Source organism: Lotus japonicus, chromosome 2 (genome assembly GCF_012489685.1).
Source record: "Lotus japonicus ecotype B-129 chromosome 2, LjGifu_v1.2".
NCBI classification, from domain to species: domain Eukaryota; kingdom Viridiplantae; phylum Streptophyta; class Magnoliopsida; order Fabales; family Fabaceae; genus Lotus; species Lotus japonicus.
The window spans coordinates 81,168,281-81,186,483 of NC_080042.1; the positions used below are offsets into that span (position 1 = coordinate 81,168,281).

The window sequence follows — 18,203 nt, forward strand, 5'->3', positions numbered from 1 at the left end:
ATTAATCTCATAACATCTCACTAAAAAAAATTGTTGACGTTAATGACTTTCATTTTGGGGACAAAGAATATGAATAAGGTATAGAAGAATATGCGCAAGCACACAAACCAAATACCAAAAAACGTCAAATCACAGATTTCACAACGGGCTGGGCCGCAAAGTTGAAAGGCCCATAAGAGTAAAGGAAGGGTTTAAGATGAAGAGAAACTCCAAATCCAACGGTGAGAGAAACATAGCGGCGTCACCGCGAACGAAAATTCTGGAGCGCGGACCAAAATTCACAACACAGAAAACTTGTTCGACAGGAAAAGAAAATTATATATCATAGCTACAATATCATGTCACTTTTAATGCGATCCAATTAGAGAGAAAACAAAAATTGCAGAGAGGGTTCAATGGTGCTGTGGGAGATAACGCTTGGAACTGCGTATTTTTTGGGTCTGAAGCGAACCTACAAGCTTGCTCTGAGGATTCAGCGTAGGGTTATAACCCCTAAGTACCCTAGGGTTCGCCAATTTCTTCACAGGTTCGTCTTTCGTTTGTTGATCGATGATGAAAAATGTGATTAACGAAGGTGAAATAGGGATTCAGATTTATTTATGTATTTCTGTCACGGTTTTAATTAATGCTTTCAGTTATTTGCCAGCATTTTTTAGTGATTATTTTGTTTTGACTCTTGCTCTTGTAGGAAATTAATTTTGCAATAATTTATAAGCTTAGATTTTCTTATGCTGTTATTGTAAAATTAGTTTTGATTAAAAATATCAGATGCATGCTTGAGTTTGATTATTGCATATTGAAAAATAAAACCTATGGATGTGCAAGACCAGATTAAACAGAAGGCTGAGCCTTAATGTAAACCTATCCATGTAGAGATGTCATTAGTTAGGCCCCCATGAGTTCTCATACATGTCCCGAATATACGCCACATGAACGCCTTTCTTTTCTATAGCAACATTTTCCATACAGGCGATCGAATGTTTTATTCAAGTCAATAAAAACCATATGCTAGTCTCTTTATACTTCAATAGGAATATCATCAAGGCTCAGTGCTTTATCATTATCCATGTGATTTACAGCTTCTTTGACTTCCATGATAGTGAGTCAGATTTTGTTCATCCTCTCACACTTCCAAGCTTTCCATGTTAAGGAAAGATTGTAATAGAATTTTGAATCAAATTTTCAAGCCAAATTACTCAAGTTTCATTTTATTACTTCTTCTCAACTAAGATTTTGAGATAAAATCAATGTTGATTTTAAGTAATAAAACATAAAAAAATTCACCAAAATCATGTCTGGTAGGAGCAAACTTACGGTTGGAGCTTTGGACTACCTATCCAAACATACTGAAATAGCTTAGAACAGGAAATGTTAAGTAAAGAATTGTAGTGTTTTCACTTCCAAGATCCAACATTTTAAAGTCAAATATGAGATGTAGTATGAAAATTTTAGAGCCAATAATTTAGCTGTATTCCTTTGCGAACCTAAAATCATGAAATCAACTATTTTTTGCATTGGTTTCTGTGGATATTCTGAATTATGATGCTGATCACCCACCAATGATTATGGACTCCCCCTGTTTATCCAACTTGAAACAATCTCTGTGATACATGTTTTTGAGTTACTTGTTTTGCATTTTCTCTCTCTGGTGCTTTGCAATGAATTAATCCACTGGATTTGAGCATTTGGAAACTGTTTTGACAAACCCCTACCCACTTTATATTTTATTGGTTTTAGTTGGTAGCTAATCAGCAGTGCCAATATCCAATTCGTTTATCTGTCTTTCCTGATTTGGTGTTTCACAGACGAACCCGTGCTGTATTTGATGTAGCGATCAAGGTTCATCAGAGCATTCAAGAAAGAGACATAGAAGTGGGCCGGAATCTTGGAAACTTCATTCTGCGATGGCTTGATCGAGCAAAGCCGTCAGCACACATTCGAGGTCCTCCTTCTGGACAACCCCATAGTTCAAGAGGGAACATAACAAAGCAGGCAACTGGCTCTTCCGGCCACAAGCCCACTGGTTACTCTGGATTGTTCAAGAAAGACTCTGATAGGCACTTGTTTGCCTCATTGAGGCCAAAGGTTTTTCCTACCATTGCAAGGATGATGAGACCACCAAATCCTGCTGGGACTACCGTCCAAGGCAGGCACCTCAGCTTCTATGCTCCTGAAGTGGTTAGATCAAATTACAGACAGAATTGGTCAGAGGGTGTTATTAGGAAGGACATCATGCAGTGGATGCATAATTAGCTGTCCTCAAGTAGCTTCCTTTGGGTGAACAGTTTTTGATCTCGACGGGAGGTGGTTGAGTAATGTGTGTGTGTGTGTGTGGCGGAAGCTGATGGTGACAGAAGCTTAGCTGTCATCTCTTTCGACTTTGTATGTATAGTCTGTCAAGCTTTCTTTGGATATCTGGTGTTTATGCATTTGTTTTCAATTTTTGTTGAAAGAACTAGTTAATAACTTGATATCGCAGATAATCTTCCTGCATGTTGATCAATTGTAGTGAAGATTGTGCATTTCTGTCATAATTTTCTTTCAAAAAATTATAGTTTTTTTCTCTGCTTTTGCGTAAGCATATCTCATTGCTTTCTTCTGTCTATTGCCCCCTTCTTTGGCAATGCTTGTAAAAATACACTGAAGACATTAAATCCATCAGGCTAGTAAACAAACTACTGTAGTGCTGGGTGGACAAAGGTAGCTTTGCTTTGATCTTCTTCCAAGTGTGGGTTCTTCCTTTCCTCGGTGTTTTTTTTTTGCATTAATTATGTTGCCATGTTCCTTCTTACTCCTGTTCTGGTCAAGAATCTCTTCACTTCTCTTACGTAGTACATATACTAGTTTTCCCGTTAAAGCTGCTTCATCTATTGCATGATTTGCATCAATTCCTCCAAGGTGTTTTGCTCCCATTGTTGTAATGAGTGTTCATCATCTTGCCTCGCTGTTAGAAGGATGGTTATGAGGGACCTCTGAGTGTTCATCAAGCTCGGCCATTCCTAGACTTTTGTTGGTTTATTATTCCTCGAGGGTAGCCAACCTTTACATTAGTGGCAGACCGAGTAAGGTAAATCTAATCAACACACAATGATTCATGAAGGAGTGAGTGATATGATTGACTTGTACTGGGCTTGGGCTAGACAGTACATCACCCTTCAAGGCTATAGAACGAAAGAGCTTAATCATTGATTAAGCTTGATTTGATCAACGTATTTGTCACTCCATAGGGCAAGGAGCTTGAGCATCAATAAAAAAGATCAAGACCTTCTCAGCTTCTCTCTCTCTAAATAATATCGTCCAATCAAAAAGACACGAGTGAAGCAATTATGAATTTATGTGGAGATTTTTAAATGACATCAAAATTTTATTAGTGAGATGAGGAATGAAACAAAATTTCGGGGTATAGAAGATTTCAATTCCAACAGAACCTTATTGATCGAGTGATGACGAAAATTTCAATTCCAACAAAACTCTAACTCAGTTTTCCAAAGACTAAATGCCAACCATATTAGTCCTCTAACTTTTTATCAGCAAATCAGCATCTCATCGATTAGAAATGTAGAATATGACTACATAATTCTAAACCAAAATAATCCACAACAAATAATCACCACTTAATTCATCTATCTAAGGGAATAACACAATCACATATGACAACACTATTTCTTTAGAAGAGATAAAAATCTTTAAAAACACAACCCCCTAATTTTTTAGAGGACAGAAGAATGAATTATTATTACTAAAATGGTCAATAACGATGCACAGCTTAGTAACTTCGCGTGTTTCGGTAAGCCAACAAACTTCAAATGTTATGAACAATAGGCATTTCGAAACAAGGAAGGCCCTGTAGCCCAGGATTAAAATCCAGATCACGCGCATGCTGAGATAACATATAAGTTTTATCATCTCAAAAGTAGTTTCATTAAATTATCATATGTCCCCCAACAAAGTTGACAGGGGACTGAGCGTATCTCCAACAACTATTTATTGAACTACATCCTGATAACAGAAGCAAGTGCCCTATTAATATACAACAGCTTGAGATGAATAAAAAAGAAGAAAGAAAGCAGATGAGACATCTTGAATATACCTTTCACATTATTTTCAGAGGGGCAGGAATGGAGTGGAGGGAGATGAAAGGAATAATAAGAGTATACTTTCCTACTGATCGAGAAGGGGACTGCCTTCTCTGGCAAGGACAAAAAGACCGCCATCTCCCTTCGATATTCTCAAGTCCTCATCAAGATATGTAGTAATAAGCCAGGAGCTTGTCCTCTCGCCAGGAATGGGAATCTTAAGAGGTGGCTGACCAGAAATGACACGTGATATGTTTGCCACCACACCCTGAAGAGGATCAAGGGTTTGTTGCAGAGGCAGTAAGCTAATCCTTTGGCCAAAAACATCTATGCTTCCGGGCAGTTCAGTTTTAGACTTAATCTCCGGAGGTTGGAACGAACCTTCTTTAAATGTGACCTGCTTTCAGTTAGAAATGTTAAAGCAACAGTTTTCTAGTCATCCAAAAGTGCATAATTGGTACAAATGCAACAGGATAAACTCAACAATAGCAACCTTTTCATTTAACTACTCAATTACAAATGCAATAGGATGAACTCTTGGAATTACCAGCATATACTATACATGAAATATGGCAAGCATAATAAAAGTGCAGTGCTTTTATTTGGGGGTAGAATAGGTGATTTAAGGCATGCCCTTAAACACTTAATGATAATTGAAAAAACAAAACCCAAGAGGACCAGCCATCTAACTTGCCAAGTCTGACACAAATAGGGAAAACTATTTGTCACAGCAGCCAACGTAAGGCTTTTGCAATGAATGTTATGCATGACTGCCTTTGCAAGAAATTTAAACATGGTTGTCAAACTTGTTAATGTAACATTCGGGTGTCACCACCTCTGGCCTTGCCCTGCGATGTCCACATAGAGCATTTCCTCTCCCCTTCCAAAGGTGTTTGGATCCGGAGTTTGGATGAAAGGTGCAACAACCTTGTGCACTCATGAATCATTCACTATGTCAGTCCATCAATAGCCCAAAGTATAGTCTACATGGAGAATGTTTAGAAGTATGGAAAGATTCGAAGGAGCGGTTCTGTCAAGGAGATTTGATCAGCATTTCAGAGTTACATCAAGACTTCAAGCAAGTCAATCTTTCAGCGACAGATTATTACACTGATCTAGTTCTTTTAGAAGAACTTGAAAACTACAGGCCATCATCTAACTGTGAAGTTCAATGTATTCGTGATGCTGCGAGAAATGCTATATAGGGAGCAGGATAATATCATAGGTTTTCTTACAGGTCAGGATGAAAACTTTAGTGTAGTGAAATCTCAGACTTTGATTATGGAACCTCTTCCAAATATTAATCGGTGGTTTTCACTGGTACTTCAACATGAGAGACAAAGTCCAGGTCAATTCACAAAAGACATAGAGGTGGTGACAAGCACAGCAGGAGGGGGGGAGGGGGGAAGCTATGGGAGGGCAAGGGGATTTAAAGGAAAGTCAGGAAAAGTTTGCTCAGACAGTGGTAAGCTTGGGCAAGCATGGTTTTCCACCGGGAGAGCTGGAAATGTGATAGGAGAGAATGCTAAGAATCCTGATGAAGGTTCAACCAGTAAGGGGATTTATGTTTTATGCCTTGTCAAATGTTTCCTATTTGAAGTTTTTAAGCTACTGTTGGTGCTTTACGTATGACATTATTATGGATTGTGTTATTTATGCGAGTCTATCCAAGTTTTGTGACTCAGGGGTCCTACTTCTTATTTATTCTATTTTATATGCATTTATAAGAATTTTGAAGGATCTTACAACCCGTGTTGTGATCCCACAATTTACAATTTTCACTCCCCTCCTAATCTTACATAGGATCTCAATTTTGACTACGTTGGTGTTTAATATTTGTCATGTTAGTGGTATTGTATTCTCTTTGCTTGTGATGATAAGTTTATGAGTCAGGCCCACGAGTTAAGTTTACGAATTCTCCACAAAATTTACAGACTCAGGAATTTTACAGCCATGAATTCAAAAGGAAAATCAATGCAATATAGTCAAATATTTTACTCTTACATAAAATTTATGATAGAACAATACACTGTTATTTGATCCATTTAGCTGACAAAGATTTCAGTTGAGGTATGCATTTTTTGCGATAAAAAACTTTCAACAATGAGGTTTACACTCTTTTTATGTCTTTGGTCTAAACCCTGCAAACCTTTTGCCTATTTAAAATTTGAATCAGCAAAATACAAAAGTTTTCATGAGAAATACCTGTATTCTTGTTGGGCTTCGAGCTTCAAATGAGGCAGATGCGCTAAAAGAGAGAGAGGCAAAAGGGCTAGACAACGTAATAGAGTTTATAATAGTTGCGCTGCTAGTATCAATTGTTTGCAAAATCTTGTCTACCTTCACCAAAGGTAATGCTCCTGCTGCTAGAAGAGGCAGCAGTTCAGAAGATGCGGTGTACCTGTCATCAGTTTGATAGACCAAGAAACAGTAAGGATTTCGATTAAGAATAACACCCAAAACCTTTTGAGTTATGCATCAATACCAACGACTATACTTGTTTTTGACAGAGTAAACCAATATGAGCTCAGAAACAAGCAATTTGGCTAATCTAGCAGGGAAGACTCAAACAGACAGAACCATCTTACCATTAATTCTTGACCTCTCCATTCATTTATACAACAATTCTTAGCTACGATGTCAATCAAAGTGTCACACTTCAACTATACTCTTAAGTTTAGTTGGAAAATCAATTCATGTGAAAATAAAATGATTTACAAAATCAGAGATATTCATGTTATGATACTATAAGCAAAAAAAAAAAATTCACAATTTGCAAAACGCATTCAGACTTACAGCAAAACCCAATTTCCATTGAGAAGGGCAGGCTCCTCCACCGGTGCCAGTGTGGGGTTCGCCGCTTCCAACTGAGTCACCAACTCAGACACCTCAGCTCGAACCTCCGACCCAGCTCGAAACCCGAGCTCAGTCCCGAACACAGTGTCTACCAGAGCCCGCTTCAGCCCATAGAGGTTACCATCCACTCCATCCTCCGCCGGAGCTTCGGTAGGAGTAGCTGGAGTTCCATTACCGGCGTCAACGTAGCCACCGCCGGTGTCTGCTCCTGCTGCTACTCCTCCCCATTCGTCCTCATCCTTGGGAGGGTCCACATCAGGAAGCTTGGGGGCAGACGATGCTTCGGGCTCAGGCTCGGAGCTTTCGCCCCACTCATCGGAGATGTCAGCGGATGCCTTGTCGGCGTCGCCGGCGGCGGGGGCGATGAAGCGAATAGAAGGGAATCTGAGAGGGTTGGGAGAAAGAGAAGATTGAAAATGAAGAGAGGAGACAGAAAAGGGTTTAGGATTAGGGTTTTGGGAGAAGATGAAAGGGATGCGGTGTGTGGCGGAGGAAAGTAGAGCCATCGGAATTCGAATGGTGGCGACGCTGGAACAAAGAATCTGAGCTACCTTTTCAGTGGTACTAAAAAAACAGCATTTTTGCTGTTTTAATAAATTAATTTGAAAATTATATAATAAAACTTGTTGAAATATTTATGCCTAATTATACTTTAAGTCCCCTAGCATGATGTTTGAGTGGTTTTGGTCTCCCACATTTCTTAGCTTGATTTAAGTTCTCTAACTTTTATTAATGAAAAATTGGTCCTTTATTAATTTTTCATTTAATATTTTATCTAAACCTACGGTTTTTTTTTGGGTACATCATAAAGATAAATTGATCCCGGACCTCTCCCGCCTACTTCACATGTCCCCTAATTCTTACCACTTGAGTTATCATTCAAGGAAAAAATAAATCGACAGCTTGATTGTCACTTCTCTCGACAAAAAAAAATGGCTAAAAAGCATTTTTTGCCCCTAATGTTTTAAGTTTGTGCAAATTCTGCCCCTACTCTATTTTTGTCGACGTTTCTACCCCTCATGTTTTCAAGCAGTGCACCGTCTACCCCTCTGTCAGTCAGACTTTCTCATGAGAGGTTCCTGAGTGGATTTGAGAGATGAAGATGAGTATATGAAGTTGATGATGATCAAAGAAATGATATAAATTAAATTTGCTTGATGTATATATCAATTATGTATGTAACTGAACTGGTTAAATGTATGTTTTGCTACTTACAGGTCTTGAGTTTGAATCTCTCATGCCCCCTTTATCCAATTTCACTTGTAATTTCCACGTGGCAGGTCCAAAAAATAAATAAATAAGCCAAATCAGCTCATTGCATTAGTTTTTTAACGTGTCTGACTGACAAATGGGTAGACGGTGCACTGTTTGAAAACATGAGGGGTAGAAACATCGACAAAAATAGAGTAGGAGCATAATTTGCACAAACTTAAAACATCAGGGGCCAAAAGTGTTTTTTGCCAAAAAAAAATCAAAGAAACTAAATTTTGGAAGTAAGGCATGAGACTGATCTAATATAGATGAATTTGTTGGTAAAAGAAAAATAGGGTGAGGAGATGGTGATTTTTTAATTTAAGATAGGAAAACTGCAAGATTGAAATAACATTTACCAGAGACATAGATGTATGATTTAGCTCACCTTAAGTATTGTAGTCCGTGCAATGCATGGGCAATATATTAACTTTTTTTAAATATTTAAATTTAAAATATAAATTTATATAACTTCTTAATGTTATTTGTAAAAGGTTACTAACGTGTGGTTGGTTTAAGTGGTACATGTTTGATTCCCCTTAAGCAAGATCTCAAGTTTGAGTCTTGTGGATGGAAAAAACCTCGTTGGGAAATCTCACCATGATGTGGATGTTCCCGACTCGAACATGATTGCTTTCGAAAAAGTAAGACACCTGTCTTACACAAATTTTTTTTGGGAAAAAGGGTTCAAAACGTGGTTGTCCAAAAGAGAGCCGCAACAAGAAGGATAAGCTACTGCTAGATCTTCTTGAGCTAGTTCCAAGTGACGATGGGATTACCTACTAGGGCGAAGACAGTTTGGTTGGTAAGCAAATAATTGAGATCAATAACTAAGGGCTCGAGGCGCTGATTCTTAGGGGTCTAGATGCTCAGATAAGATAGAATCATCATAAGTTGACATGAGATTGTTTTTCTTTGGGGGATTGTCTAGTGGGGGTTTTGTTTTGCTGTTTTCTCTTTGTAGCTGAGGTTGGCAGTTTCTTTGATGTTTGCGTGTTATGTACATATTTTTGCAATTATTCTTTGATAACGTTTTGCTTTAAAAAATAGGTTTAATAGAAGTTTTGATCCTCACAATATGTGCAAACGGGGTCCCTAAACTTTAAAAATAACACTTTGCCTCCCTAGTGTCACCTTCCGTCAATAGATTTAATCCCCCATTGTTTTTCTGCAAAAAAAGTAACAATTTTTAGAAAATCCATAAATATTCATGCACTTCTTCATACATCATTCCATCATCTTCATCATGTTGTTCTTCATGGTTTTCAATTTCTTTTCATAAAGGAAAAACTACAAACTCTTTTTCCTTCACTAGGTTTTTCCTAGTAAGGTTTTAATGAAGCTCATTCTTTGGTTGGATATTCAAGGGGGTTTGTGTTGTTTTTTCCCTACTTCATGAGGTTCTCATGTGGTTCCTCTTATTCAATAAAATTGTTTGTTTTTTTTAAATAAAATATAACTCTAAATATCAATAATTAATTAAAATTTCCTATTATTTTAAATTTTTTTAAAATTCAAATATAAAAATATAATTTACGTATCATTCGATGATATCATAAATTAATTTAAAATAATTGATTTTTCAGAGTTAGAAATAAATTAATTTCTTAAAATGTTACCTAAAAATATAGTAAGTAATTCATATAATTTTTTTGACAACAAAAATTTTATTGAATATAATTAGTAATTTATATAATATTAATAAAATTCAAGTTTATAAATTCATAACTAGAGGAAATAAACTAAAGTTAAAAAATTGATACTCTAAATATTTAATTTTAACTAAGTGTAAATTATAGCTTACTGAAATATAAATACTTGAATAAAATTTCCTATTACTTATGTTTAGTTAAAAAATTAAATTGGAAATACTAATTTACTTATAATTTGATTATAAACAAATTAAATAAATTTTAAAATAATTAATTTCCTTAAGTTTGGAATGAAATAATTTTTTTGTAATTTTATTAAATTATATATTTAGTAATTAATATAAAATTATTGAACTTCAAATTTTCAATCTCATTCTTAGCAAAGAATAAAGTATTATTTAAAAACTCTAAATTATACAAATATAAAATATAACTGACTAAAGTAGAAGTAACTATATAAAAAAATCAATTATTTATAAATTATATTAAACCTTAAAATAAAAAATAAATTTATTTACCCTTATTTAAATTTTAATCTAAATCATTTATTTAATTATGCAATTAATTAATTAATTTAAATTCTTCATAATAATATATTTATGAATAAATATCATATTATGGTACTTAAAATTTTCAAAACTAAAATTTTGAGGAAATAACTGCAATTTAGAATTAAATCATTAATAAATATATTCAACACTATAAGTTACTAAAGTAGAAATAATGTCATAAACTGTTATTCATATTTATAAATTAAATTAAATACTTATTAAAATATTAAATTAAGTATCATTTTTATTTCAAAAAAAATTAAGTATCATTTTTATTTCAAAAAAAATAAAATTAAGTATTAATTTATTATATCATAATTTAGTTTAAATTTTCAAATAAATTCCTCTATTGGATTTATGAATAAATTATTGTAGGAAAGTTTTACTTAAAATTATATTTAATAATAATATTAAACTTCAAATGTTAAAAATCTTATATATAGGAAATAAAATAAAGTAAGAAATTTTAATTTTTAGAATAATTCTAAAAGATTCTAATTTATAGCTTAGTAAAATTGTAAAATCTAAATAATTAGCTTTCCCAAGAAACGAAAAAATATAAATAATTAAATAAATTTTTATAATTTTTATTACTTAGGTAACTACTTAATCTTAAAAATTCATTCCTTACTTATAAATTATGATTTTGACTATATATTAATTATTTTATATTTTTATCAAGACTTTGATTTCAGAGCAATTAAGAGTTAGATCACCCAAATTTGTATGGTTAGGGTTGGTTCTGGTTTTGTGGTACGTCTTTGTTTTTCTTGCATTGTGTGGTCTCCCATCTCTAAATTTGACTCAAACGTAGTTTGCTTCTTTTTAGGTGTGAAGTAGTGTCAAACCAAATTACCCAAAAAAATTCACTATCTTATATATAATTAATAATTTTTTTCTTTCAACTTGTTTTCGAATTTTTAGTATAATTTTTAGTAATTAATTAATTAATGAATTTAATTTCTGCTTAATATATAATATATTTATTAGTAAATATCAAATTATTTCTGGAGGAAGCAAACTAAAATTAAACTTTTATAATTTAAAATTCAAAATTAAACAAGTAAATTAGAAAAATTATAATATTTTTGATGGTATTTATGAATTATTCTAAAAATTAAATAAGAAATTAATTTTAATTTTTTTTGAATAGGAAATTAATTTTAAATTTAAATTTAACCTAACTCTTTTACTCGATTTAAAAATAAATAACTCAATGAAGCCGTTACTTAAGAATATATTTAATAATAAATATAACATTGTGAAACTTAAAATTTCATAATCCTTTTCAAAGAAATAAAATAAAAATAAACGAAAAATATATTTTTATATTTTTTGATAAGTCTAAAATAGTATAACTTACTAATAAAGTATATTTTCTAACGTGTAACAAATGAATTCTTTTTTTTTTTAAAGAAACAAATGAATTCAAAGATATATAGAAACATATAGTTAGTGGAAATACTTTAAAGCATTCAATTACTACTAAAATAATTTTCAAAAAAAATATTACTACTAAAATAGGCAACATAAATTTGCGATAAAAATTAAATTATATTTAAATTTCTTAATAATTCTTTTTCAAGAAGCATTCAATTATTAAAATATGCAACATCATTAGTTACTATAGTTAATTAGTTACCTTTGTTTAATGAATTGTTGTCCAATCATATTAATTTTGAAACCATTCCGATCTTTTGTTCTCATAACAAGAAGCTTTTCCTTAAACTGTTAGCTGAGCCATAGACCTCCATCGACCTTCTTCCTTTTCAAGCATCAACTATCTACCTTTTCAGCCTCGCTCGGTGCTTCCAGATCCTGCTAATTCATTGATATCCCCTCCTTACATTTTGTTTTTTGTTTTTTTATAAATAAGACCCTGTGCGGCGCTGTGCTCCCCCAATTTGATGGAAAATTTCAAACAATCCTTATAAGAGAGAAAATCAGTGGTGCAACTTGTAAGGTTTCAAGGTGCATTCTGCGTGTTGTTTGTTGTGTTTCGAGGCTCAGGTATGTACAACTTCGAAGTTTTCTATCATTTTTTTCACATTTCATTCTCTTTCCATTCTTTGAGTGATTTCTTGTGTGTTTGCAAAAGTTTGGTGTCTGTTTCATTTTTTTAAATCTTGAGCTCACTTTGTTAGTTTGTTAGAACATGTTTTTTTTTTATCCCTTCTCCTTATCCAACTCTCTTATCATATATCCTGGCCCGAATGAGTCCTTAAAGTAAAATTAAAGTTAACATAAAACTTAGATGTATTAAGTACTCTTTTTGGACATTATGTTTTCAAATATTTTTGGAGATACTTTTGCAATATTTTATCCATGCAAGAGTGTTTCAGATACTTGCTTAGTCATACGGGATTGCTTTTATTAATTGACTACTCATTATGTATTATGTCAACTTTATACATGATTTAGTTCAAATATTCTCAATAGTCGGTTTGTTAGTCTTATTCCACTGGCGTAAGCTTTAACATACAAGGATTGTGTGATATTCTTAATCTTGATGTGATTAATTTTCTACACTATTGTTGCGCGCCACAATGCCTTTAAACCGGCTCAAGGCTCACAGCTCTATTTGCTTGCTACATCTGAGCTTTATATTTGTGTATGTTTATAGATATTCATCCAGTATAGGTAAATGGAAGCAAGAGTTGAATTGAAGCAGAAGCAAGCTACTGGTTGTGTTGCACATCTAAGGCGAGCTTCACGTCCAACACTGTATCAACAACCATCACTTGCATCACCCACAAGCAAGGCTGTCGAAAAAATGAGGTTGGAAGATTATGAAAGCAAAAGGACAATTGTTGGTTCTCTTAGTGGACAATCCTTTCTTAAGTGTTATTTGAACTATAAGAATAGTGGAAGACCTAAACGTGTGATGTTCTACAATAATTGCGAATGGTTGGATTATCCTAGAGATGTTGTTAACTTGGTTAAGAATGATTTTGAAATAAAAAATGCAGCGGTGGAAATAGAGTTAAATGGACGTGAACTTGTACTAGATTTTTTACAAATGTGTCAGGTGGACTTGCAAACTGGTTTGCAACAACCAATAGCATGGATTGATGAGGCAGGGAGCTGCTTTTTCCCTGAAGCTTGTGTTGCTTTTGATGGTAAATCTTATAACTTATGCGAACGTGAGGGTATGAACTTATGTATAAAAATTGAAGTGAATGGGGATGATGAATCTGAGTTGAGGGAGTGTAGTGAGGATCCCAACGTGTTAGTTAAGGATACTCAAGTGGAAATTGGAATAAGGATGATAGGATTGAGTTGTCAAAATGTTGGTGAATCCATTCTGCATAATAAAGTAGGTTCAGTTCCTTATGCTGAATATGTACAAGGAAAATTGGATTTGGATTGTGTACATAAGATATTCCTTAATGGAATGAGTAGTTTTGGCAATATTGATTTCGAGATAGTGGAGGCATACCGTTGTTCAGGTGCATCAATGCAACAACGGATGGAGCTATTCTCGACTCAAGTAAAAATCACAAAAGAATTACATGGGGATGCAAATGTTCGATATGCTTGGCTTCCCTTTTCTAAAGGAGAATTATCTACAATGATGAAATGTGGACTTGGGCATTGTAGACTACGTGCAACCAAATGCTCATACGGTGTTGGTATTCATCTTTCATCTGTTACTTGCCCTTATGTCAGGTTAGTTTTCAAATGACCAACTTTGATAATAAAAAAAATTTAAATGCTAACAATAAGATTAAAATTTTCCATGCTTGCAGTGCTCGTTATTGTGATATTGACGAAAATGGTGTTCGTCATTTGATTTTTTGTCACCTAATAATGGGGAACATGGAAGTTCTTCGTCCGGACATTGGCACCGCTACTAGTCAGTTTCAACCCAGCAACCCTGAATATGATACTGGAGTGGATGACATCAAATGCCCAAGATACTATGTTGTACGGAATATGAATATAAACACTCATATTTATCCAGAATTTGTTATTAGTTTTAAGGTCTCTGGGGATGCTGAAGGTAAAATACATTGTACCTCAATTTTTTTTATTTCCTTTTTTTGTCTGTTTGCTATTGACATATGTCTTCCTTGCAGAAATAAGTTGTAAAAGTTGATATTATACAATTAGTACCACATGTGGGTTTATCAAAGACAAACTAATTGATATTTATGATCAATTGTTTCCATTTGGATGGAAAGTTAATAGAATATTTTGATATTAGAAAATAGGGTTTCATCCATAAATTGTTATCTCGTTGTGGTTGAGATCTCTTATATTTAACAATTGATGGCTTCACTATGTTTCAATGAAATAACCAACCTTCTATTTAGTGTTATTCCTTTCAAGAAAAAGTTTCTTCTTGATCACTAATACATGCTGCTTTGTTGCAGGTCATTTTTGTGGAACTCTGGTAGTGAATAATGACTTTGGTGCTAATTCCTCTGGGTCCAATTCGGCTAGTTATGGTTCTAGTGACCTATCAAACTCTTTAGTGGATAATGTAAGTTACTTTATATGAGTTTTCTATCTTTTGTTTTTCAAAGTTTTCTATGTTAAGGCAATGTTGTTATGGATTTTTAACCGTTGTTTTCATTTAAGTATGATTTTACCTTGTATTTTAAATATGATTTTTCCAGTTTAAATTTATCCGACGTTGTTGTTTTATTATAAAAAAATATAAGTAGTTAGTTCGATATACCTTTATTTTGTGGAAGAATTCATTGGTGAAGTTCCACCGTGGAACTAACAAATGTACTGCCATCTTTTAAGCATATGATCATTAAACATTTATTCTCTATGATTTGGTACATCTAATTCTTCTGATCATTCGTAAGGAATGTAGCTCTTTAACTCGCAACTGTTTTACTAACTAATTTTGTTCCATCTTTTGTGTAATGTGAGGTTGGTTGCTTGATAAACATCTTCAAGTGTTCATGTAAAACTTGTAGGAGTTTTCTCTTTTTTATAATTTTCTTCTAGGTTTAACTCCAACAATGTTCAGCTTTAATTAATGCATATTTGAATAACTTTTTTTTTTATTGTGGAACACACCTTAGGGAATAGCTACTAATGGGGTTGCAAGCACCAAAAAAGTTCCAACATCTCCTTGGCTACCCTTTTCCATACTTGTTTCTGCTATCATTGACAAGGCTCCTCCTAGTGATATGAGTCTTATCAAGGCACATTACGAACTATACAAGGTATATAAAATAGCTATGAATTTTACATGTCTATCTTCATTAATGAGATCTTTCTAATATGTCAGTCGTTATGGTCCAGGCAAAGCATATTTCTCGTGATGATTTTGTGAAGGAGTTGAGGTTGATAGTCTGAGATAATCTATTGAGAGCTACAATAACAAGTTTTCAATTCCGGGTACAAAATCTCTTCTATGTTTTCCTAAAGATTTAATTTGACTTTGAATTCTTATGCTTGTGAATGCCTTCCGATGTGGTTGTATATTTTGAGGGAAATACTTGTTAAGTATTATTATTTTTCTTTTTTTAAAAATGAATACCTGTTAAGTATTATGCTATCATTTTTATTTGTTTAAGAAATAAATTGTGATATCTTATGTGCGGTCTTCTGTTATGTGCATATGTTTCTTAAATGTTTAATGGGCTGCTTGCAGCTACCATAAAATGCTGAATTGGAAGACTCAAATCAGAATGAAGTGTGAGACTGACTATCTATGAGAAGCTGGAGAACTTTGCACTACTAACTATTGTCAACTTTTTGTTTGACAGTCAAAATTAAATTGTTTATTTTTTTATATCTTTTTGATAAGTTAAAGTAATGCATTAAAGGGAATATAAGGAGTACTCCAACCCATCCTTACAATTAAATTGTAATTGTATTATCATAGGCAAATTGTTTTTCCGTTACCTTTTACTATCATTTATTTATACGTGGAACTTCATTAGTAGTATTTGTTTTGTATCTCATGTCTTCAAAATGAGTGCACTTTCTATTGGACTTGCATGTTGTATGTTGAAATTCATATGAAGGCCCCCAATAGGAACCTCTACAATTAATGCCAAATGAGTGGCTTTGATCGCATGAAATTTTTATCTACTTGAGGGTTAGTCAAAAGGACTTTGGAGTTTCTCTTGTGCAATGTTGTTTGTGGCGCAATTAGGCTTGCAACAACTTCAGTTTCTCTTGTAATGGTTATAGGATAGGAATCTAATCTTTTCGCCTACTTAGGCTTATTTATGTTATCTCACACAATTGTTGATTTAGCAGGTTGGTTAGTCCATGTACTAGGTTTGTGACCCCTTCTACTATCATCAATAATATTTGGATTTTCAAAAAAATTAAAATTATTTTGAAGCTCATTGAGTCTATTTAATAATGTACTTAATTCACTAAAAAATTTTAACTATAATTATAATGAAATTAATTCAAAAAAATTCATTTGAAAAACATATCTAGCATTAAATAATAGTTTTACTACCATTAAATTTTTTATCATAATATTGAATATATTTTATTTAAAATATAAAAAAGTAGAAAGAAAAATGTCATGAAGACTCTTTGGTCAGCCTATTGCCACTTATTGCGCTGATAGTAGGGCGGATGATTAGTCTCACGATTATAAACATATGAGAAAACCTCAATTAACACCAAAAAAAAAAAGTTAAATGTCATAAAAAATATATTATAAATGTTTTAAATTAATATGATTTTTAATATACTAAATTAGTAATGATTTAGTTTATGTATGCAATGTATATAATAACTTGAGATACATTTCTAAATATTTCTTAAATAGTTATTATGAGTGAAGTTCTTTGTAATTTTAATTAATTTTTATGAAATTTTATTTTAAATAATTACTTTATAGAACGTCATATTAATTTATTTTTTCAATGTAATAATTCGATATAAATTTTAAAATATATCTCATGATGATTATTTATAAATTACTTTTTTTTAAGTTTAATTTTTTAATGAATGATGTACCGTCTTTATTCATGATTAATGAATGAGAAGTTGAGTTCAAAAAATGAATGAGAGGTTGTGTGTCAAAAAGTTTATTTTTTAATAAATTATTTTATAAATAAGCACTCTCTAAAAAGTCCTTTTTAAGTTTTCGAAACCCGAGCTTAGTCCCGAACACAGTGTCTACCAGAGCCCGCTTCAGCCCATAGAGGTCACCATCGGAGCTTCGGTAGGAGTAGCTGGAGTTCCATTACCGGCGTCGACGTAGCCACCGACGTCGACGTAGCCACCGGTGCCTGCTCTCGTTGCTACTCCTCCCCATTCGTCCTCATCCTTGGGAGGGACCACATCGGGAAGCTTCGGGGTTGACGATGCTTCGGGCTCAGGCTCAGGCTGGAGCTTTTGCCCCACTCATTGGAGATATTGGCGGAGGCCTTGTCGGCGTCGCCGGCGGCGGAGGCGATGAAGGGAATCTGAGAGTGTGGGGAGAAAGAGAGGGTTGTAAATTGTTGACCCGGGGATATAAGGGTATTTTTGTGGGTCTTTTATTTTATTTTTAATTTATTTTCTGAGTTTTAATTAGTTTTTATGATATTTTTAAGTAATTTTCGGATTTTTAATTATTTTAGGATTTTAGGATTTTTTATTATGATTTAGTAGATTTTAGTAGTTTTTATCTTATCATTAATTAGTACTTTTTAAATTATAGATTTAGTTAGGATTTAAGTTGTTTATTTTTGAATTATTATCTTTTTAGTATTTGATTTTGATTTATCTTGTTATTTTATTTAGGATTTTCGGAATAAAAAGAAAAGAAGAAATCAGGAAAAATGATCTGATCCGGTGCTGGTGGTCCACGTGAGCTCCCATACACATGCAGGAAATTG

The 18,203-nt window shown here is 33.3% G+C and overlaps 3 protein-coding genes across 3 annotated transcripts; 2 read left to right on the forward strand and 1 right to left on the reverse strand.

The window, feature by feature from the left end:
- The first annotated feature begins 212 nt into the window (after window positions 1-212).
- Window positions 213-2,565, forward strand: LOC130740167 (uncharacterized). The gene is made up of 2 exons (XM_057592680.1): window positions 213-526; window positions 1,806-2,565. Exons 1-2 carry the CDS (start codon window positions 396-398, stop codon window positions 2,251-2,253), a joined length of 579 nt encoding a protein of 192 aa, XP_057448663.1. The 5' UTR covers window positions 213-395; the 3' UTR covers window positions 2,254-2,565.
- A 1,332-nt stretch (window positions 2,566-3,897) lies between these two features.
- Window positions 3,898-7,514, reverse strand: LOC130740166 (plastoglobulin-1, chloroplastic). The gene is made up of 3 exons (XM_057592679.1): window positions 6,873-7,514; window positions 6,282-6,477; window positions 3,898-4,473 (listed from the first exon to the last, which is right to left on the reverse strand). The coding sequence occupies exons 1-3, from the start codon at window positions 7,436-7,438 to the stop codon at window positions 4,162-4,164; spliced, it is 1,074 nt and encodes a 357-aa protein (XP_057448662.1). The 5' UTR covers window positions 7,439-7,514; the 3' UTR covers window positions 3,898-4,161.
- A 5,516-nt stretch (window positions 7,515-13,030) lies between these two features.
- LOC130737105 (inactive poly [ADP-ribose] polymerase RCD1-like) lies at window positions 13,031-13,776 on the forward strand. Its single transcript, XM_057588875.1, has 2 exons — window positions 13,031-13,679; window positions 13,766-13,776. The coding sequence occupies exons 1-2, from the start codon at window positions 13,031-13,033 to the stop codon at window positions 13,774-13,776; spliced, it is 660 nt and encodes a 219-aa protein (XP_057444858.1).
- The last annotated feature ends 4,427 nt before the right edge of the window (window positions 13,777-18,203 follow it).

Excerpts from the sequence above, each read along its gene's own strand:
- LOC130740166 (XM_057592679.1), bottom strand. The coding sequence starts at position 7,438 with ATGGCTCTACTTTCCTCCGCCACACACCGCATCCCTTTCATCTTCTCC. Across the intron at positions 6,478-6,872 it reads AATGGAAATTGGGTTTTGCT|GTACACCGCATCTTCTGAAC; the intron begins GTAAGTCTGAAT and ends AACTGATGACAG. Across the intron at positions 4,474-6,281 it reads GAAGCCCAACAAGAATACAG|GTCACATTTAAAGAAGGTTC; the intron begins GTATTTCTCATG and ends AACTGAAAGCAG.
- LOC130740167 (XM_057592680.1), top strand. The coding sequence starts at position 396 with ATGGTGCTGTGGGAGATAACGCTTGGAACTGCGTATTTTTTGGGTCTG. Across the intron at positions 527-1,805 it reads GTTCGCCAATTTCTTCACAG|ACGAACCCGTGCTGTATTTG; the intron begins GTTCGTCTTTCG and ends GGTGTTTCACAG.
- LOC130737105 (XM_057588875.1), top strand. The coding sequence starts at position 13,031 with ATGGAAGCAAGAGTTGAATTGAAGCAGAAGCAAGCTACTGGTTGTGTT.